This window comes from Pagrus major, chromosome 21 (assembly GCF_040436345.1).
Source record: "Pagrus major chromosome 21, Pma_NU_1.0".
Taxonomy (NCBI): domain Eukaryota; kingdom Metazoa; phylum Chordata; class Actinopteri; order Spariformes; family Sparidae; genus Pagrus; species Pagrus major.
This window is the reverse complement of record NC_133235.1, coordinates 2,441,124-2,458,609: the sequence shown is the minus strand read 5'-3', so window position 1 is coordinate 2,458,609 and position 17,486 is coordinate 2,441,124. Positions and strand designations below refer to the sequence as shown.

The 17,486-nt window shown below is 41.6% G+C and overlaps 1 protein-coding gene across 2 annotated transcripts in view; it reads left to right on the top strand.

The window, feature by feature from the left end:
* LOC141016459 (polypyrimidine tract-binding protein 2-like) overlaps positions 1-17,486 on the top strand; it is a 54,945-nt gene that overhangs the window by 21,928 nt on the left and 15,531 nt on the right. Inside the window, exons 10-11 of one of the 2 annotated variants that reach the window (XM_073490835.1) lie at positions 1,906-1,983; positions 5,054-5,166. In XM_073490835.1, the coding sequence (XP_073346936.1) occupies positions 1,906-1,983; positions 5,054-5,166 (191 nt within the window). The remainder of the gene's footprint in view (positions 1-1,905; positions 1,984-5,053; positions 5,167-17,486) is intronic. The other variant, XM_073490836.1, reaches the window with a different exon arrangement.

Sequence of the window (17,486 nt, the reverse complement as noted above, 5' to 3'; positions counted from 1 at the left end):
TTCAGACGATATTTCGGCCTTCAGGCTCCTTCTCAACTGGCCCCGCTAGCACCAAATCTGTTATTTCACCCTTCACTATTCGATAGAGCGTTCTCTTCCTGGCAGGCGTGGGGTATCAAAACAATCAAGGACTTGTATAATGATGACATATTTTCATCTTTCCAGCAGCTTTCAGAGAAGTTGGCTCTTCCTAAAAATAACTTTTTTAGATATTTACAGATCCGTAGTTTTGTTAGAAATGTTTACCCCAGTTTTCCTAATTTACCGGAACCCACTGGCCTGGACCCATTCTTGACCCCACTGCCTGCTACCAGGGGCATCATCTCTGTGTTATATAATCTCATTCACTCTATAAACCCGGCCTCACTTCATACTATTAGGACGCTATGGGAGAATGATTTACAATGTGAACTTGCAGATGATGTTTGGGATGAGTGTCTGCGGCTGGTCCATTCTTCCTCCATATCCGCTAGGCACGGGTTGCTACAATGTAAGATTCTTCACTGCCATCATTTAACTAAGGTCAGACTGTCTAAAATATATGGTGATGTTGATCCTATTTGTGACAGATGTCGCCAGTACCCGGCTACCTATTTTCATATGCTTTGGGCGTGCCCTTCTCTGAATACCTTTTGGATGGAGATTTTTAATACTATTTCACAGATCATCTCTGTCCTTTTCACACCATCGGCGGTTACTGCCCTATTTGGAGTTACCCTCATACCTGCTATACCAAATTATAAGAACAACCTGGTAGCTTTGTAACCCTCTTAGCTAGACGTCTCATTCTTATGAAGTGGAAATCCCCGACTCCACCAACCTGTCATGTATGGATAAAGGACATTTTTTACTTTATCAACATGGAGAAAATCCGTTCCACACTGAGGGGATCGTCTGCTTCTTTCAGGAAAACATGGGGCCCATTTTTTGCATACACAAATAAATTGACTTTTCCTAACATCCCAAACTGACAAACAACCCTTTGTACGTTGTCTGATCTGTTTTAATGTCATGCTTTGTACAGATGTATGTGATTGTACACTTTAATAACTGCCATCTATGCTACTGTCCAATTCTTCATTTAGTATAAGTGACCTACCCTTTTTGTTTGCTTGTTTGTTTGTTTTTTGTGGGTTTTTTTGTTTGTTTATTGTTATATATATTCATATACAAGTATTTGTATATATTCATATACAAGTATTTGTATATATTGTATTTTATTTGTATTTTGACATAATAGAATGCTAGCATAACTCAGTTTTACTTGACAAGTTTTACTCACTACAGTACAACTCATATTCTATTAAAGTTGGGAAGCTGTGTAAAACATAAAATAAAACAGAATGTAATTACTTGCCATCCTTTCTGACATATACTCAATTTAATCAGTACAAAGACAATATATTTAATGTTGACCTAATCAAGCTGTTTTTTTGTTGATGGTGATGTTTTGATGTTGATGTTTGTTTCAAAAAAGTTGGGACAGGGGCAACCAAAGACTGGGAACATTGTGGAATGCTCCAAAAACATCTGTTTGGAACATTTCACAGGTAACAGGTTAATTGGTAACGGGTGATCATCAGTATCATGATTGGGTATGAAAGGGGCATCTTCAAATGGCCCAGACACTCACAAGCAAGGATGGGGCGAGGTTGACCACTTTGTGAAACATGATTGTATAAAAGGATATTACTACATGGGCTGGGGAACAGTTTGTGTGCAAATGATTGCATTCTGTTTTTGTTTACATTTTGTACAGCGTCCCAGCTTTTTTGGAATTGAGGTTGCATAATACTGTTAAAGTTTAAATAATATACTTGTAATAATGTACATACTCAGGTGGTTTGGTTGGGCTTGGTTAGATGAGTGTTTTTTGGTATAAATCTAGTTGTCATTGTCTTGTAGGTACCCCATCTGGAGCGCTAGCTTCCTACTCTAGTGGAGGAGGTTACTCATCTTCTCTCTCCCTCTCACAGGGTGGAGGTACCTATCCTTTCTTTTTTCTTCATTCTGTTTTCATTTAGTGTGTCTCTGCTGTTTCTTGTCCTGTCTTTTGTCATGTCCTGCTCTGGTTGTCTAAATGCACCAGGACTGGAAAAAATAGGTTTTCTCTGAATGGCCTGAGTGATTAATTGATATTACAGCTTAATTAATAGTTGAGGCAAATACTGGCCTTAGGATGGGTACAATGCAGTTTCCTTGATTACACATTTACTTGCTTGTCTTCTGGAATTCATAAGCCTGAATTAACTATAATATTTTTCTGCCCTTTGCTTAGAATTTGAATAATCCTTAGTATTGGTAAATAAAAGTAGCTTTTGTCATTTTCGGTTTTAGTATTAGTTGAGCTTTTGTTTAAACTGAGGTTTCTCAGCTAGATATCACTTATCCAGCTTCCAAATATTAGTGGAAAAGGCCTTTTTGGGGGAGTATCAGTGCATCTGTGTATGCACAAAAAAAAGTAGCGTTTAAGGTTACGTCATAATCACAGAATTGCTGTTTCATGAGTGTGATTCAGTCCTTTGCACATGCAGTAACAGAGTGTACATGTAATCACATTAACTAGCCCTGAATATGGTGGAAAATCTGGTGAGTGTAAAAAGTCTAGATCAGTATGATGTGATTGCAGGATGTCGTAAAGCCCTGGAAATATTTAAATTAACTGAAATGGTTTGGTATAACATTTTCATTCTTAATTTCTTAACTTCCTGTAAGAAATTCATTGCTCAACAAAATGAAGGGAACACTTAATCACACATCAGATCTTCATGAACAAATTATTTAAGTTCAAAAGCTGTACTGATGTACATTGTTTAATTTGTTGAGAACAAAATGACGTTACAACGGTCAATGGAAACCAAAATCATCAACCCACTGAGGGCTGGATTCAATCACAGGTTGATCCAACTTATGTGAATCTTATGTGATGTCATAATGTCACTCAGTAGTGTGTATGGCCCCGGCATGCCTGTATGCACTCCTGACAGCATCTGGGCATGCTCCTGATGAGTGAGCAGATGGTGTCCTGGGGGATCTCCTCCCAGACCTAGTTCAGGGAATCAGTGAGCTCCTGGACAGTCTGTGGCGGTACTTGGCGGCATCTGATGCATCGATACATAACGTCCCATAGGTGCTCATTTGGATTTAGGTCAGGGTAACGAGAGGGCCAGTCAATGGCATCAATACATTCGTCATTGAGGAACTGCCTACACACTCTGGCCACATGAGGCCAGACATTGTCCTCCACCAGGAGGAACCCAGGGCCCACTGCAGCAGCGTATGTTCTGACAGTCGCTCTGAGGATTTCATCCCGGTACCTAACAGCAGTCAGGGTACTGTTGGCTATGACATGGACTTCTGTGCGACCCTCCAAGGATATGCCTTCCCAGGCCATCACTGACCCACCACCAAACCGGTCATGCTGGATGATGTTACAGGCAGCATAACGTTCACCACAGCATCTCCAGACTCTTCCACCCCTTTCACATGTGCTCAGTGTGAACCTGCTCTCATCTGTGAGGAGAACAGTGCGCCAAAGGTGTGTGTAACGGCCAGTCTGCTGGTGTCTTCTCCATGCTCTTGAGACTGTGTTGGGAGATGAAGCAAACCTTCCTGTGACCGCACGTATGGATGTGCCATCCTGGAGGAGCTAGACTACCTGTGCAACCTGATTGGGCTGCAGGTACCGCCTCATGCTACCAATGGTGAAAAGGACACTAGAACAACACAAAACTAGAGAAGAATCAGTCAGGGAGGAAAAGGAGAGAGCAATTGTCTGTGGCCACCACATACAAAACCATTCCCTTTTTGGGGGTTGTCTTGCTTTTGCCTCTCCATTGCACCTGTTGTCACTTTCATTTGCACGAAAGCAGGTGAAACTGATTCACAATCACTTCACATCCCTGAAGTTTAATGACTTGGTGTTATACTGTGACCATTAAGTGTTTCCTTAATTTTTTTGAGCAGTGTAGTTCATTTATTTATTCAATTATGTTTTTATTACATTCAAATGGGAGAGCGCATAATCCTCACTTACACTGAGTACATAGCAAGAGGTAGATGGGGATGTGTTATCAAGTATTTGAGTTACCCCAATTTGCTATGCTCAACACCATGCTCAAACTACTTACGATCATGGTCAAAAGTTTACTTACACTTGTAAAGAACTTATATATCATGGCAGTCTTAAGGTCCAATGATTTCTACGATGTTCATTCTTCTGTGATGGAATAAGTGGAACACATACGTCTTTGTCGCAAAAAAAAAAATTGTGTGTGGTTCAAATATGGATTTATTGTGAATTATATTATTATTACTTCTGAAAATGTGACCAAATCTGCTGCATCAGAAATATACATACAGTAATCCTAATATTTGGTGAAACATTCCTTGACCATTTTCACCTTAATTGGGTGCATTTGATAGCCATCCACAAGCTTCTTGCAGGCCTCTCGCTGAGTTTTTGACCACGCCTCTTGACAGAATTCAACTTGACAGGCGTTCAACTAAATTTGTTGTCTTCCTGGCACGGACTTGTTTCTTCAGCACAGTCCACATGTTCCAATGGGGTTCAAGTCAGGACTTTTGTGAAGACCATTCCTAAAATCCTTTATTCTAGCCTGGTTAAGCCATTCCTTTACCACTGTTGATGTGCGTTTGGGATCATTCCATCACAGAAAAATGAGAATTGTATAAATCATTGGAAATCAAGACTGCCAGGATATAATGTACATTTTCTTTACGAGTGTAAGTAAACTTTTGACCACGACTGCAGGTCTAAATAATGGCTTCTACATAATAGATTAATTGTAACACAGTAGTATGTATTGCGTTTCTGTTAACAACATTTCTGTAATTTAGAATCTATTAAATCAATTGAAAAGGGAAGTATTACACCTGACAGAATGACAGAAGTTCATATAATTTTTTTTCATTGTTTAAGTTGGTGTTAACAAGGGCGTGTTTGTGTTTCTAGTTTTAATCATTCTGCATTTCTTCCGTTGCATTACACATGTGATTTTGACCTGTTTATTGTCATGTGTTTTCCTAACAGGAGCCATTAGTCCACTGAGTGCTGCTGCAGCGGCTGCAGCCGCTGCTGGTCGTGTTGCTCTGTCCGGGTCTGGAGTGTCAGGAGTCCTGTTGGCTTCCAACCTAAATGAAGAGGTACCACTAACCTTAAGTATAACTGTGAATGAGTATTTGCCATCTCTGCTTGAAGTCACTTGTCTTAACTATAGCACAGACACCGCTGAATGATTTTCTTGAATTGGTAGTAGTGTGAATTCACGTATGGGTGTCTGATTGTATGTATGCTTAGCCCACTTGACAGTGTGATTTATCATATATCTTCCCCCTAGATGTAGTGTCCGTGCAGTATAATTATAATAGATAAAAGTCACAGGGTGACTGTGGGTCTTAAAGTGTCAGAATAGGATACATTATCTTAAACTATTCAAAGCAGTAAAATTATCGTGCCTTAAAGAACCTTCTTCTTTCTCTAACTGTATTAACGAATTGTTTACAAAATTCTGAAATTGCCTACCTACTTGCAACCCTGTGAATTACCCCTTGTGTGTGTCTGTTTTCTCAAGATTGATTTCTCTTCTCCATGGTCACAGGTCCTAAACTTGAAGTTCAACTTGTTTTTGTTCGAGCACGTTATATCAGATCTTAAAAGTTCTTCTGTTGTGTTTTTGAAGCCTTGTGGTTTTCTTTACATTGAACACCTACATACTTCTATACTTTAATTTTATATTTCTGTTTCTTCTATCAAGTGTCAGTTTATTCTCTAATTGTAAATGTACACCTACTCTTTCATCTGTATCTCTATACCTAGAGTATCTGCTGGCTGTTTCTGTGTGTTCCATCTCTTTCTATCAGGCTCCTTTCCCACTCTGTCTGTCCTTGTTACTCCATAGTGGAGTGGTGGATTTCACACTTGTGCCCCCTTCTGGTAAAGTCTTGGTGCAACAGCTGTATCCTCGCTGTTTGGTCGCAGCATACTGTTCTCTTTGGTGACCGATCTGCTTGAGAGCAGTAGCTCCTGCACACACTTGACAGTATGCTCAATACAGTCCAGTGGCTAGATAGAGGTTGAGTATGGTTTGGCCATTGTTCATGTTGTGAGTGTTAAATCCTAGGGATTGTTTTTCTGTCACATGTTTATTCTTTCTCAACTGTGTTTTCAAACAGGCAAACCTCTGTGGTCAGGTTTAATTTTCATGCAGTACACTTAGCCTGTTTCCAGGTGACATAGCAATAGAAACCCCAACCAGAAACATTTTATTTAACAATAAGGATAATATAGATTTTTTTCTATGAACATTTGCACAATCTGGTCAGATCAAATAATAACAATAGATATAAAATAAAATAACAATAAAAACAACAAAATAATCATAGGTCAGCAAAATAAAAGGAGAATAAAGGGTAGTAAACAAAAAGAATAAATGGATATAAGCGGTAAATATGTTAAATCACTTCAAGGTCCATTCACATTCCCAATATATTCCAGATAGTCTCCCCACTTTTCCGTATATTTCTCATTTGTGTCCTGCTGAAAGAGATTTGTCCATACAATGCCACTTTTGCCAGCTCCAACTCTCCCGAGTTCCTCATTATAATTTGTTTTCCCACCATAATACTCATCTAAGTAAAGCCCTTGGCTCCTTATTGGGATGTCATTCGGGGATCACTAAGAACATAGAGCCACCAACCAGAGACTTTAAAAGTATTACTGGAAAACCACCTGAAGACATTTTTATACTGATAAAGCATCTGATGATGGAGCACGTGACCCTCATTTCCCACTCACTTCTTGAATGGAAATTAAGTATTTCTTTGATTTGCACAGGTGGTGAATCACTAACAATGTAGCATGTTCACCTACAAAGTAATTCTTTCATTGACACATAGGTGAATCTTGGTAGTCTAGATATTTATGATTATCCATTTTGATGGCAGTGTTATTGTAAATTAGTATGTCACAAACGGAAACTCTTGAGTCATAGATTTTCTAAAATGAAATAGAAACATTACATGTAAAAACTTCTAATTCATAAATCATGTACTACCTCAAATACTTTTTTAGTTATAAATTATTTAAGTTTGGCCCTTAGAACTAAATTTAGTTATTTTCACGATTCTTTACCATGGTGATGGCAGCAGTTACAGTGACCAGTAGCTCCCTAAAACATTTTCATGTCCCTATAACCCTATCCCTATACATGAATTTGCAAATGTTGTGCTCCTTTATTACCGGAGCACTTACTACTTATGACAGAAATACACCCATAATCTTTGGAAAACGAAGTGTGGGAATTGGCTTAAATGCAGCGGAGTATGACACAATCTCTGTCAATGGCATCTACCGACCAACCAGCTGGACCAGTGGGACCAAACATCACTGCAAGCGGTGTGATCGACCCAGGAAGAGGGGGAAGAGAACCAGGATCAGAACTAACCTAACCCAGCTTAGACCTAAGGCTCTTCCTCTACCCAGCCTACTTCAGGCTATTGAAACAAGACTCAGGCTAGAGATAGACCGATATGGTTTTTTCAGGGCCGATACCGATACAGATTATTAGTAGTCAAGGAGGCCGATAACCGATATTTGGAGCCGATATTAATTTGCAGTAAAAGGGAAAATATTGGCCTTGATGCAGTTACATTATGTCTTAAGTCTTGAACAGCAACATCCTGCTCCTCTCTACAAGAAACTGTCAAAGATAGCTTCAGGACACACTTCATCTAACAATATGTCATTTTCTGCTGCTTGGGATCTCTCAATCAACACAGAAAAAGGTACAGTAAAATAACTTGGTAGTTAAACAGCCATTATTGCCCTACAGTTTTCTCTCAGACAGACGGTGCTTTGCTGTCAGTTTCTGCAGCTTCTCATGTGGCTCACACACACACACACACACACACACACACACACACACACACACACTATTCTCTAGCCATCCCCTCAACGTGCTTCCCTGCAATAAAACTAACTGAATTTTACTCACACACACACAAACACTTCATACTTTGATCACTGACTATTTCCCTATCAATATTATCAGCAACCTTGTTTCAAGTGATTAAACCGTTAAAAACACTAAATAGCCTGCAGCATCTTCTCTTTAATAATCAGTGTTTATCATAGGAACAGACAGCTGCCGCTAACGTATTGGGCCTCACAGTAACGTCAGTAGTTGTGAGTTGTAGAGTTTCGCTACAGTCTGCTGAGCGTCTAGAGCCAGAAGGAGATAGCGGACCGGTGGGGCTACCGGCGGGCTATGTTACTATCACGGACTATTTCCATATCGATATTATCAGCAACCTTGTTTCGAGTGATTAACAAGCATGTCTGGAGTGACTGCGAGCAGAGAGGAGAAAAAGTTTTGCCGAATGGAACCGGCGCTGTTCCTGGGGGCTTGGTTTTGAAGGTAAGTTAAGGCAGCAGACTCTCCCGAAATTGTAATAAACATCCCAGTCCTCTACACTCAACAACTACTAGTAACATTACTGTGAGCCCATTAACGTTATACAAACATAAGCGGCAGCTCTGCTCGCTCGCAGTCCCTCCAGACGTGCGTGTTAATCACTCGAAACAAGGTTGCTGATAATATCAATATGGAAATAGTCCGTGATAGTAGAAGTCTGTGTGTGAGTGAGTGAGTGAGTAAAAACCTAATGAACTCAATTCAGTCCAGTTTTATTGCAGAGAAGCACGTTGAGGTGAAGGCTGATTAGCATTAGCGTAACGTTTGCCCACCGGTCCGCTTGGCTCTACACGCTCAGCAGACTGTAGCGAAACTCTACAACTCACGTGAGCACTGTGCATGCACAGCTTTCACTGCTGATTGGCTGTTACCTGTGCCGTGGCTCTGCGTGTAACCAGAGCGTGTAACCAATCAGATGGTGCTGTGGGTGGGACAATGCTGGAGACAGAGTAGTGACAGCAGACAGAGAGGCGCGGCTGCATCAGAGCCAAAATAACCCAGTTTTAAATTGATCTCTTATCGGCCGTCGGATTAAAAAAAAGGCCGATGCCGATATGCTTCAAAATGCCGAATATCGGCGCGGATAATCGGCCCGGCCGATAATTGGTCTATCCCTAACTCAGGCTCACTCAGCAAATCAGAGACTGTTGTGTCTACATCTTTACAGAGACCTGGCTACACCCCAACTTCCAGGATTAAGCTATTGCATTAGATGGGTAGAACCAACAGATCCAGAGGATGCCATCTTCACTTCTCTCTACTCAGTCTTCACACACCTTGAAAAGAACAGCTACACCAGTTCAACACAATCTCCCCCATGAAACTTCCATGTTGACATCAGTGTGACATCAGAGCCTGTTGATTCCTGCATAATCAACAAGTACCATTAGTATTACTGGTAAACCCAAACAAGTAGTGAGGGTGAACTCATCTAGTGATAGCCTCTGTCTATTGAGTCTTCAGCTCCGACTCCGGAAGAATTTCTTGCTCATTCCAAGGAATGCTTGGGACATGGAATCCGAGTGGGCCATTTTCAAAGCCTCCATTGCAGAGGCATCTGCTAGGAATGGTGGTCAGAAAGTCATTGGTGCCAGTCGTGGCGGCAACCTACACACCCACTGGTGGATCCCAGTGCTGAGGGAAGCCATCAAACTAAAGAAGGATTCTTTTTGGGCTTGGTTCCCCTGAAGCAGCAGACAGATACTTGCAGGCCAGAAGGGCAGCAGCTTCAGTGGTTGCTGAAGCAAAAACCCAGGTGTCGGAGGAGTTAAGGGAGGCTATAAAGAATCAGAATCAGAAATACTTTATGATCCCCGAGGGGAAATTGCTTCCATTACAGCTGCTCCCATTCAAAGTCCAGAAATATGCAGAAAAAAAAAAAAAAATAATAATAAAACTATATATAAGCAAGAATAACAAAATCAGAACAAAAATACAAAAAATGTACATTCTACTAGAATATATCCATATATACAGTGTAATAGGGATAGACCGATTATCGGCCGGGCCGATTATCGGCGCCGATATTCGGCATTTTGAAGCATATCGGCATCGGCCTTTTTTTTAATCCGACGGCCGATAAGAGATCAATTTAAAACTGGGTTATTTTGGCTCTGATGCAGCCGTGCCTCTCTGTCTGCTGTCACTACTCTGTCTCCAGCATTGTCCCACCCACAGCACCATCTGATTGGTTACACGCTCTGGTTACACGCAGAGCCACGGCACAGGTAACAGCCAATCAGCAGTGAAAGCTGTGCATGCACAGTGCTCACATGAGTTGTAGAGTTTCGCTACAGTCTGCTGAGCGTGTAGAGCCAAGCGGACCGGTGGGCAAACGTTACGCTAATGCTAATCAGCCTTCACCTCAACGTGCTTCCCTGCAATAAAACTGGACTGAATTGAGTTAATTAGGTTTTTACTCTCTCACTCACTCACACACAGACTTCTACTATCACAGACTATTTCCATATCGATATTATCAGCAACCTTGTTTCGAGTGATTAACACGCACGTCTGGAGGGACTGCGAGCGAGCAGAGCTGCCGCTTATGTTTATATAACGTTAATGGGCTCACAGTAATGTTACTAGTAGTTGTTGAGTGTAGAGGACTGGGATGTTTATTACAATTTTGGGAGAGTCTGCTGCCTTAACTTACCTTCGAAACCAAGCCCCCAGGAACAGCGCCGGTTCCGTTCGGCAAAACTTTTTCTCCTCTCCGCTCGCAGTCACTCCAGACGTGCTTGTTAATCACTCGAAACAAGGTTGCTGATAATATCGATATGGAAATAGTCCGTGATAGTAACGTAGCCCGCCGGTAGCCCCACCGGTCCGCTTTCTCCTTCTGGCTCTAGACGCTCAGCAGACTGTAGCGAAACTGTACAACTCACGACTACCAACGTTACTGTGAGGCCCAATACGTTAGCGGCAGCTGTCTGTTCCTATGATAAACACTGATTATTAAAGAGAAGATGCTGCAGGCTATTTAGTGTTTTTAACGGTTTAATCACTTGAAACAAGGTTGCTGATAATATTGATAGGGAAATAGTCAGTGATCAAAGTATGAAGTGTTTGTGTGTGTGTGAGTAAAATTCAGTTTTATTGCAGGGAAGCACATTGAGGGGATGGCTAGAGAATAGTGTGTGTGTGTGTGTGTGTGTGTGTGTGTGAGTGTGTGAGTGTGTGAGAGCCACGTGAGAAGCTGCAGAAACTGACAGCAAAGCACCGTCTGGCTGAGAGAAAACTGTAGGGCAATAATGGCTGTTTAACTACCAAGTTATTTTACTGTACCTTTTTCTGTGTTGATTGAGAGATCCCAAGCAGCAGAAAATGACATATTGTTAGATGAAGTGTGTCCTGAAGCTGTCTTTGACAGTTTCTTGTAGAGAGGAGCAGGATATTGCTGTTCAAGACTTAAGACATAATGTAACTGCATCAAGGCCAATATTTTCTCTTTTACTGCAAATTAATATCGGCTCCAAATATCGGTTATCGGCCTCCTTGACTACTAATAATCTGTATCGGTATTGGCCCTGAAAAAACCATATCGGTCTATCTCTACAGTGTAATAAATAATGCTACAGTTGAAAATATATGGGTTATTGCACATTGTTTTTCTTAATTATTGCACATTAGAGAGAAACAAAGCGTCCAGAGTCCTCCTATTGACTCACAGTGTCTGACACTCATAGCGAGGAGTTGAACAATTGATGGCCACAGGCAGGAATGATTTCCTGTGGCGCTCTGTGGTGCATCTTGGTGGGATTAGTCTAGTACTGAATGTACTCCTGTGGCTGACCACCACATCATGGAGTGGATGGGAGCCATTGTCCAGGATGACATGTAACTTGAACAGCATCCTCCTCTCCGACACCACTATCAGAGAGTCCAGCCCCACCCCCACAACATCACTGGCCTTGTGGATCAGTCTGTTCAGTCTTTTGGAGTCCACTACCCTCAGCCTGCTGCCCCAGCACACAACAGCATAGAGGATAGCACTCGCCACCACAGACTCATAAAACATCCTGAGCATAGTCCGGCAGATGTTGAAGGACCTCAGCCATCTCAGAAAATAGAGACGACACTGTCCCTTCCTGTAGAGGGCGTTAGTGTTCTTTATCCAGTCCAGTTTATTATCAATGTGGAGCCCCAGATACTTATAATCCTCCACAATGTCCACACTGACCCCCTGGATGGAAACAGGGACTTTTGCTTGGCCTCAAGGAAATTCTGGCAGACCATCAGCGACTCAGGGAGCGAAAGCAGGGCTTGGCCCAGACTATGTTCTGAGGATATTGTCAAGCGGGAGGCTCAGGGGAAGACGCCTCCATATTCCTGGCAGAGGTTGCTGTGTTGCTCCTTGGCAGCAAGGCGCCAAGGAAGGATGAGATTTGCGCTGAGATGCTGAAGGCTCCAAACATTGATGGGCTGTCTTGATTGGCATGCCTCTTCATTTTCACAATGAGGTGGGGGGCAGTACCTTTGGAATGGCAGACCGTGGTGGTGGCTCCTGGTTCTCATTTTCATTGTTGCGGGAGTTTGCTCGTCCAGTCTACAAGCCTTGTGGACTTGTAGAAGGCCTGTGACCATGTCCTGCGGGGCATACTGTGAGAGTATGCGGTACCCATGGCATTGCTACAAACTATCCCTATACAACCAAAGTGAGAGATGTGTCCGTATTCTCAAAGTCACACGTTTCCAGTGGGTGTTGGACTCCTCCGGGGTTGCCTCTGATGCTGTTTGTGATATCGATGGAAAGGATCTCAAGGTGCAGCTGTGGTTTAGAGAGTGCCCAGTTTGAGACCCTGAGAATTGCGTCTCTGCTTTTTGAAGATGACTTGGTTATGCTGACCTCTTTGATCTCTGACCTCAAGCAGGCACTGGGTTGGTTTGCAGTTGAGTGTAAAGCACTTGGGATGAGAAGAATCAGCACCTCCAAGTCTGAAGCCATGGATCTCACTTCTTCAGCCCCCTCCTTCAGCCAAATGGAGCATGAGATGGACAGGTGCTTTGCGTAGGGTTGGGTTCACATTTGAACCGATACCGGTACCTGGAATTCGATTGTGGTACACAACAGTGCCATTTTTCGGTCCTTTAATCTCTCTGTCATAACACAAAAAGTAATGTCCGTTTTAACCAGTTAAATCATTCACTTCTAGAGACAATATATCAATAGTCATATTTCTAGTAACAATGCATATCACATCAGTCAGTCGTCTACATTTTATTTCAGTAGCATCTTGCTGTACTGCATATAAATTTGTTATAGCTGTTCCTGCTCATCAAACTAGTGCTATAAGAATAAATATAATAGGAAACATCAAGATGTCCATGTGCTGGCCTCTCATTGCATGCAACATCTCCACTAGTGGTGGCTGTATTTCAAACCAACTGGTAATTTTGAGTTTGCGTTTTGACCCCTTGAGCTTCCTGTAGTGTCTCAGTGTTGAAGCTACAGCAGCAGATTGAGTGAATCATGTTTCCAAAGCATATGAAATACTTAGGGCTGGGCGATATGGCCAAAACTGTTATCACAATATGTTTTTTTATATTGATCGATGTCAATAATTGTCATGATATACAGTAAATTTAACAATAATAATGTTGAATTGACAGTTTTAAGAGTATTTCCTTAGGATAGAACCCAAAACAAACCAGAAAGTTAATTATGGTTTATAAAATACAATTATTTATTGTCAGAATGAATAGGTGACAAACATTCAACAGAACCAACCAACCAAATGGCTTTATGTTAAACACTGAATAAATAAAATGATGAATATGTACAAAAAATCGCTTATTTCAAACGTGTCTCAAACATTTTAGAGGTAGTAAAGAAAAGAAAAGAAAATGGTAAATGTTGAGGATGACTATGCTACTTCTTTGAATATTGAATATTTTCACATTCAGTTCAGCTTTAATGCCTCCTGTTCCGAAAGACATGATGTGGTTCGGACGTGCAACCAGACCACATATCAGCGGTGACATCTCTGAGCTGCTCCTCCAACTTTACCATACACTCTGCATAGAGCTGATTTTCCAGCCGTGCTTATAGGCATCACATCTTTAGCGATACAGTACGTAACTGCGCTGGTAATGTCTTTGTGTCGCTTCGGTTTCTGCTCATATGGGGTAATGGCTGAAAAAGCAGCGGCAACTGTTGGTTGTCGAACTGAAGTTTGACTAGTAGAAGCAGTAGGCCCAGGCTTTTGGCTACTTGAGGAGAGGCTGACGCTAGCATGATAGCGCTAACTCATGCTTTTGGAGTACTGTTTGGGACGGTACCTTTTGAGATGATAGAAGAGGTTTGTGGTGTTTCCAGTTCTGCTGAGGACTGGTCGCCCACACATTTTGCACCTAATGGTGGTCTGTCCTTTGTCAGACTTCAGGTATGACCTTTCTTCGGTACAATTTCTTCTTTTGCAGTTTCCTTGCACTCAGTTTTGTTAGTCGGACCGCTCATTTTCTTGTGTCGGCTAGACACACAGGTGGTCACCTTCATTCTGAGTTGTTGTGAGTGGGAGGGGCCGGAAACATGTATCAACCACATGCATTTGTTTCTCTGCTGTGCAATTGGCTGTTGGTGTAGTGTTTTCTAGGTAGAGGAAAACGGACTCAAAAATAACTATCAAAAATAAATTTAATAAATTTGTCATCGTTATCGTGGAAAATTTTATCATGAAAATGATCAAGATCGTTTTATCGCCCAGCCCTAGAAATACTGTATGCCTGTAAATATGAGCATGCATATCCTTTTATGTTAAGTATGTGAATTAAAATGTATCGTTTGTAAATATTCTTTTACCACTTTAGCGAAGCTAACCCCTATGTGTTCGCATCGAGCTAGCGGGTTGAGTGCTTTTAAATATATATATAGATACAGTATATGTGTGTGTATAAATTAGGTAGCTGGTACTATATCTGTTCTAAATGTACCTTTTAAAAGGATATTTTTCAAGTTTTTAATACTCTTATCAATATGGGAGTGGACAAATATGCTTGCTTCATGCAAATGTATGTTAGTTATTATTGCAACAATCCACAACAATGACAGATACTGTCCACAATATTCTCCAGAATACCCTCAAAGATACTACATGCTCAAAAAATATGCTGAAAGCATAACATGGCAATCTCAAGCCCAGGAAGCAGCAACAGATGGGCATATTGACCTGAATGTAACCTTCCTTAGTAATACTAACACAATGTAGTGTCCAACTTTACACTCGTAAAGGTTCACTAAACAATGTTAACTGGCCTGCAAGCTGTAGCCACCAACAGTTGAAAGTTTGTCGCATGTAGAGTTGTCCAGGCGTCTCTGTTGCAAACTATACAGCATGGTCTGCCTTTGAAGAGGGGGAGGAGGGCTCTCTGCATCAGCTGTGTGCTTGGCCAGCAAATGGTATTTGAGACTCGTCATACTCCGGTGGTAACTCAATTCACAAAAAATTAAAAAAATTACGGCGTTATGAGGAATTTGTGTTAACGCGTTATCGTTTTAACTTTGACAGACCTAGTATATGTATATGTACATATTAGGGCTGTCCAGGAATGATGAATGACCATCACTGACCCACCACCAAACCGATCATGCTGGATGATGTTACAGGCAGCACAACGTTCACCGCCGTGGTGAACGTTGTGCTGCCTGTAACGTCATCCAGCATGACCGGTCTCCAGATTCTTTCACGCCTGTCACTTGTGCTCAGTGTCAACCTGCTCTCATCTGTGAAGAGAATGGGGTGCCAATGACGGACCTGCCAATTCTGGTGTTCCCTCGTGATTGAGCTGCATGGTGCTGGGCTGTGAGCACAGGTCCCACTAGAGGACGTTGGGCCCTCATGCCACCCTCATGGAGTCTGACAGTTTGGTCAGAAACATGCACACCAGTAGGTCTGCTGGAGGTCATTTTGTAGGGCTCTGGCAATGCTCCTCCTGTTCCTCCTCTAACAAAGGAGCAGATACCGATCCTGCTGCTGGCTTGATGCCCTTCTATGGCCCTGTCCAGCTCTCCTCGTGTAACAGTCGGTCTCCTGGTATCTCCTCCATGCTCTTGAGACTTTGCTGGGAGACACAGCAAACCTTCTTGCAACCGCACATATGGATGTGCCATCCTGGAGGAGCTGGAGCTGTGCAACCTGATTGGGCTGCAGGTTAGCGCCTCATGCTACCATTATTGACAAGGACACTAGCAGAACAGAAAACTAGAGAAGAATCAGTCAGGAAGGATAAGGAGAGAGCAATTGTCTGTGGCCACCAAATACAAAACCATTCCCTTTATGGGGGTTGTCTTGCTTTTGCCTCTCCATTGCACCTGTGTGTGTGTGTGTGTGTGTGTGTGTGTGTGTGTGTGTGTGTGTGTGTGTGTGTGTGTGTGTGTGTACACCAAAAGAGGTGTAACACAAATAGTCAAGTTGCAGTTTAAAAGAGGATGAATGTATTAAATGAACAGTAACCAAACAGAGGATAAAAACCCTAAACAATCAAACAAACAAACTGATGGGCTGGCCAAAATAAACAAAAGAAGGGCAGCGTCCCAGACCATGGGATTTTATGTGATAGACCAACACAAAGTGGCGCATAATTGTGGAGTGGAAGGAAAACGATACATGGTTTTCAATTTTTTTTACAAATAAAAAACTGAAAAGTGTGCCGTGCAAAAGTATTCAGCCCCCTTTACTCTGATACCCCTAAATAAAATCCAGTGCAACCAATTGCCTTCAGAAGTCACCTAATTAGTAAATGGAGTCCACCTGTGTGTAATCTAATCTCAGTATAAATACAGCTCTTCTGTGAAGGCCTCAGAGGTTTGTTAGAGAACATTAGTGAACAAACAGCATCATGAAGCCCAAGGAACACACCAGACAGGTCAGGGATAAAGTTGTGGAGAAGTTTAAAGCAGGGTTAGGTTTTGAAAAAATATCACAAGCTTTGAACATCTCACGGAGCACTGTTCAATCCATCATCCGAAAATGGAAAGTGTGATGTCTACAAGACATAAGTTTATTTTGTGACAACAGTTACTGTTTTGCAATGCTTTTATTTTGAAATGTATTTTTGTTAGTTGAAAGTCACATGAGGTCCTGTCAGTCAGATCAGGAATGCAAGGAAGCCACATGTTAGATCAGCAAATGAATTTCATGTGGACTGATAAATCAATGTCGTAAGTTGTTTAATTTGATTATGTACATGTTTAAGTTAATATATTAAGGATTATTTGATTAAAATGGAGCTAATAAGTTAAGGTTAAAAGGCATTTTTTACAAGTCAACTATTTACAAGATAGGGCTAGTTCATGGCTTTGTATACAGTACAATGATAAGATGTAAAAGAATGACACAAGATTTGCTTTTGTATTTTATTTTTATTGCAGTTTTCACTCCATGTCATTGTGAAGGAGTCACCAGTAAACCAGTCTTCGATTACAACGACGACTCATCTCTTCATTTTGAGTGGAGTTTAGCTTGGTGTTTAGTCTGCAGCTCTTACGCTTTG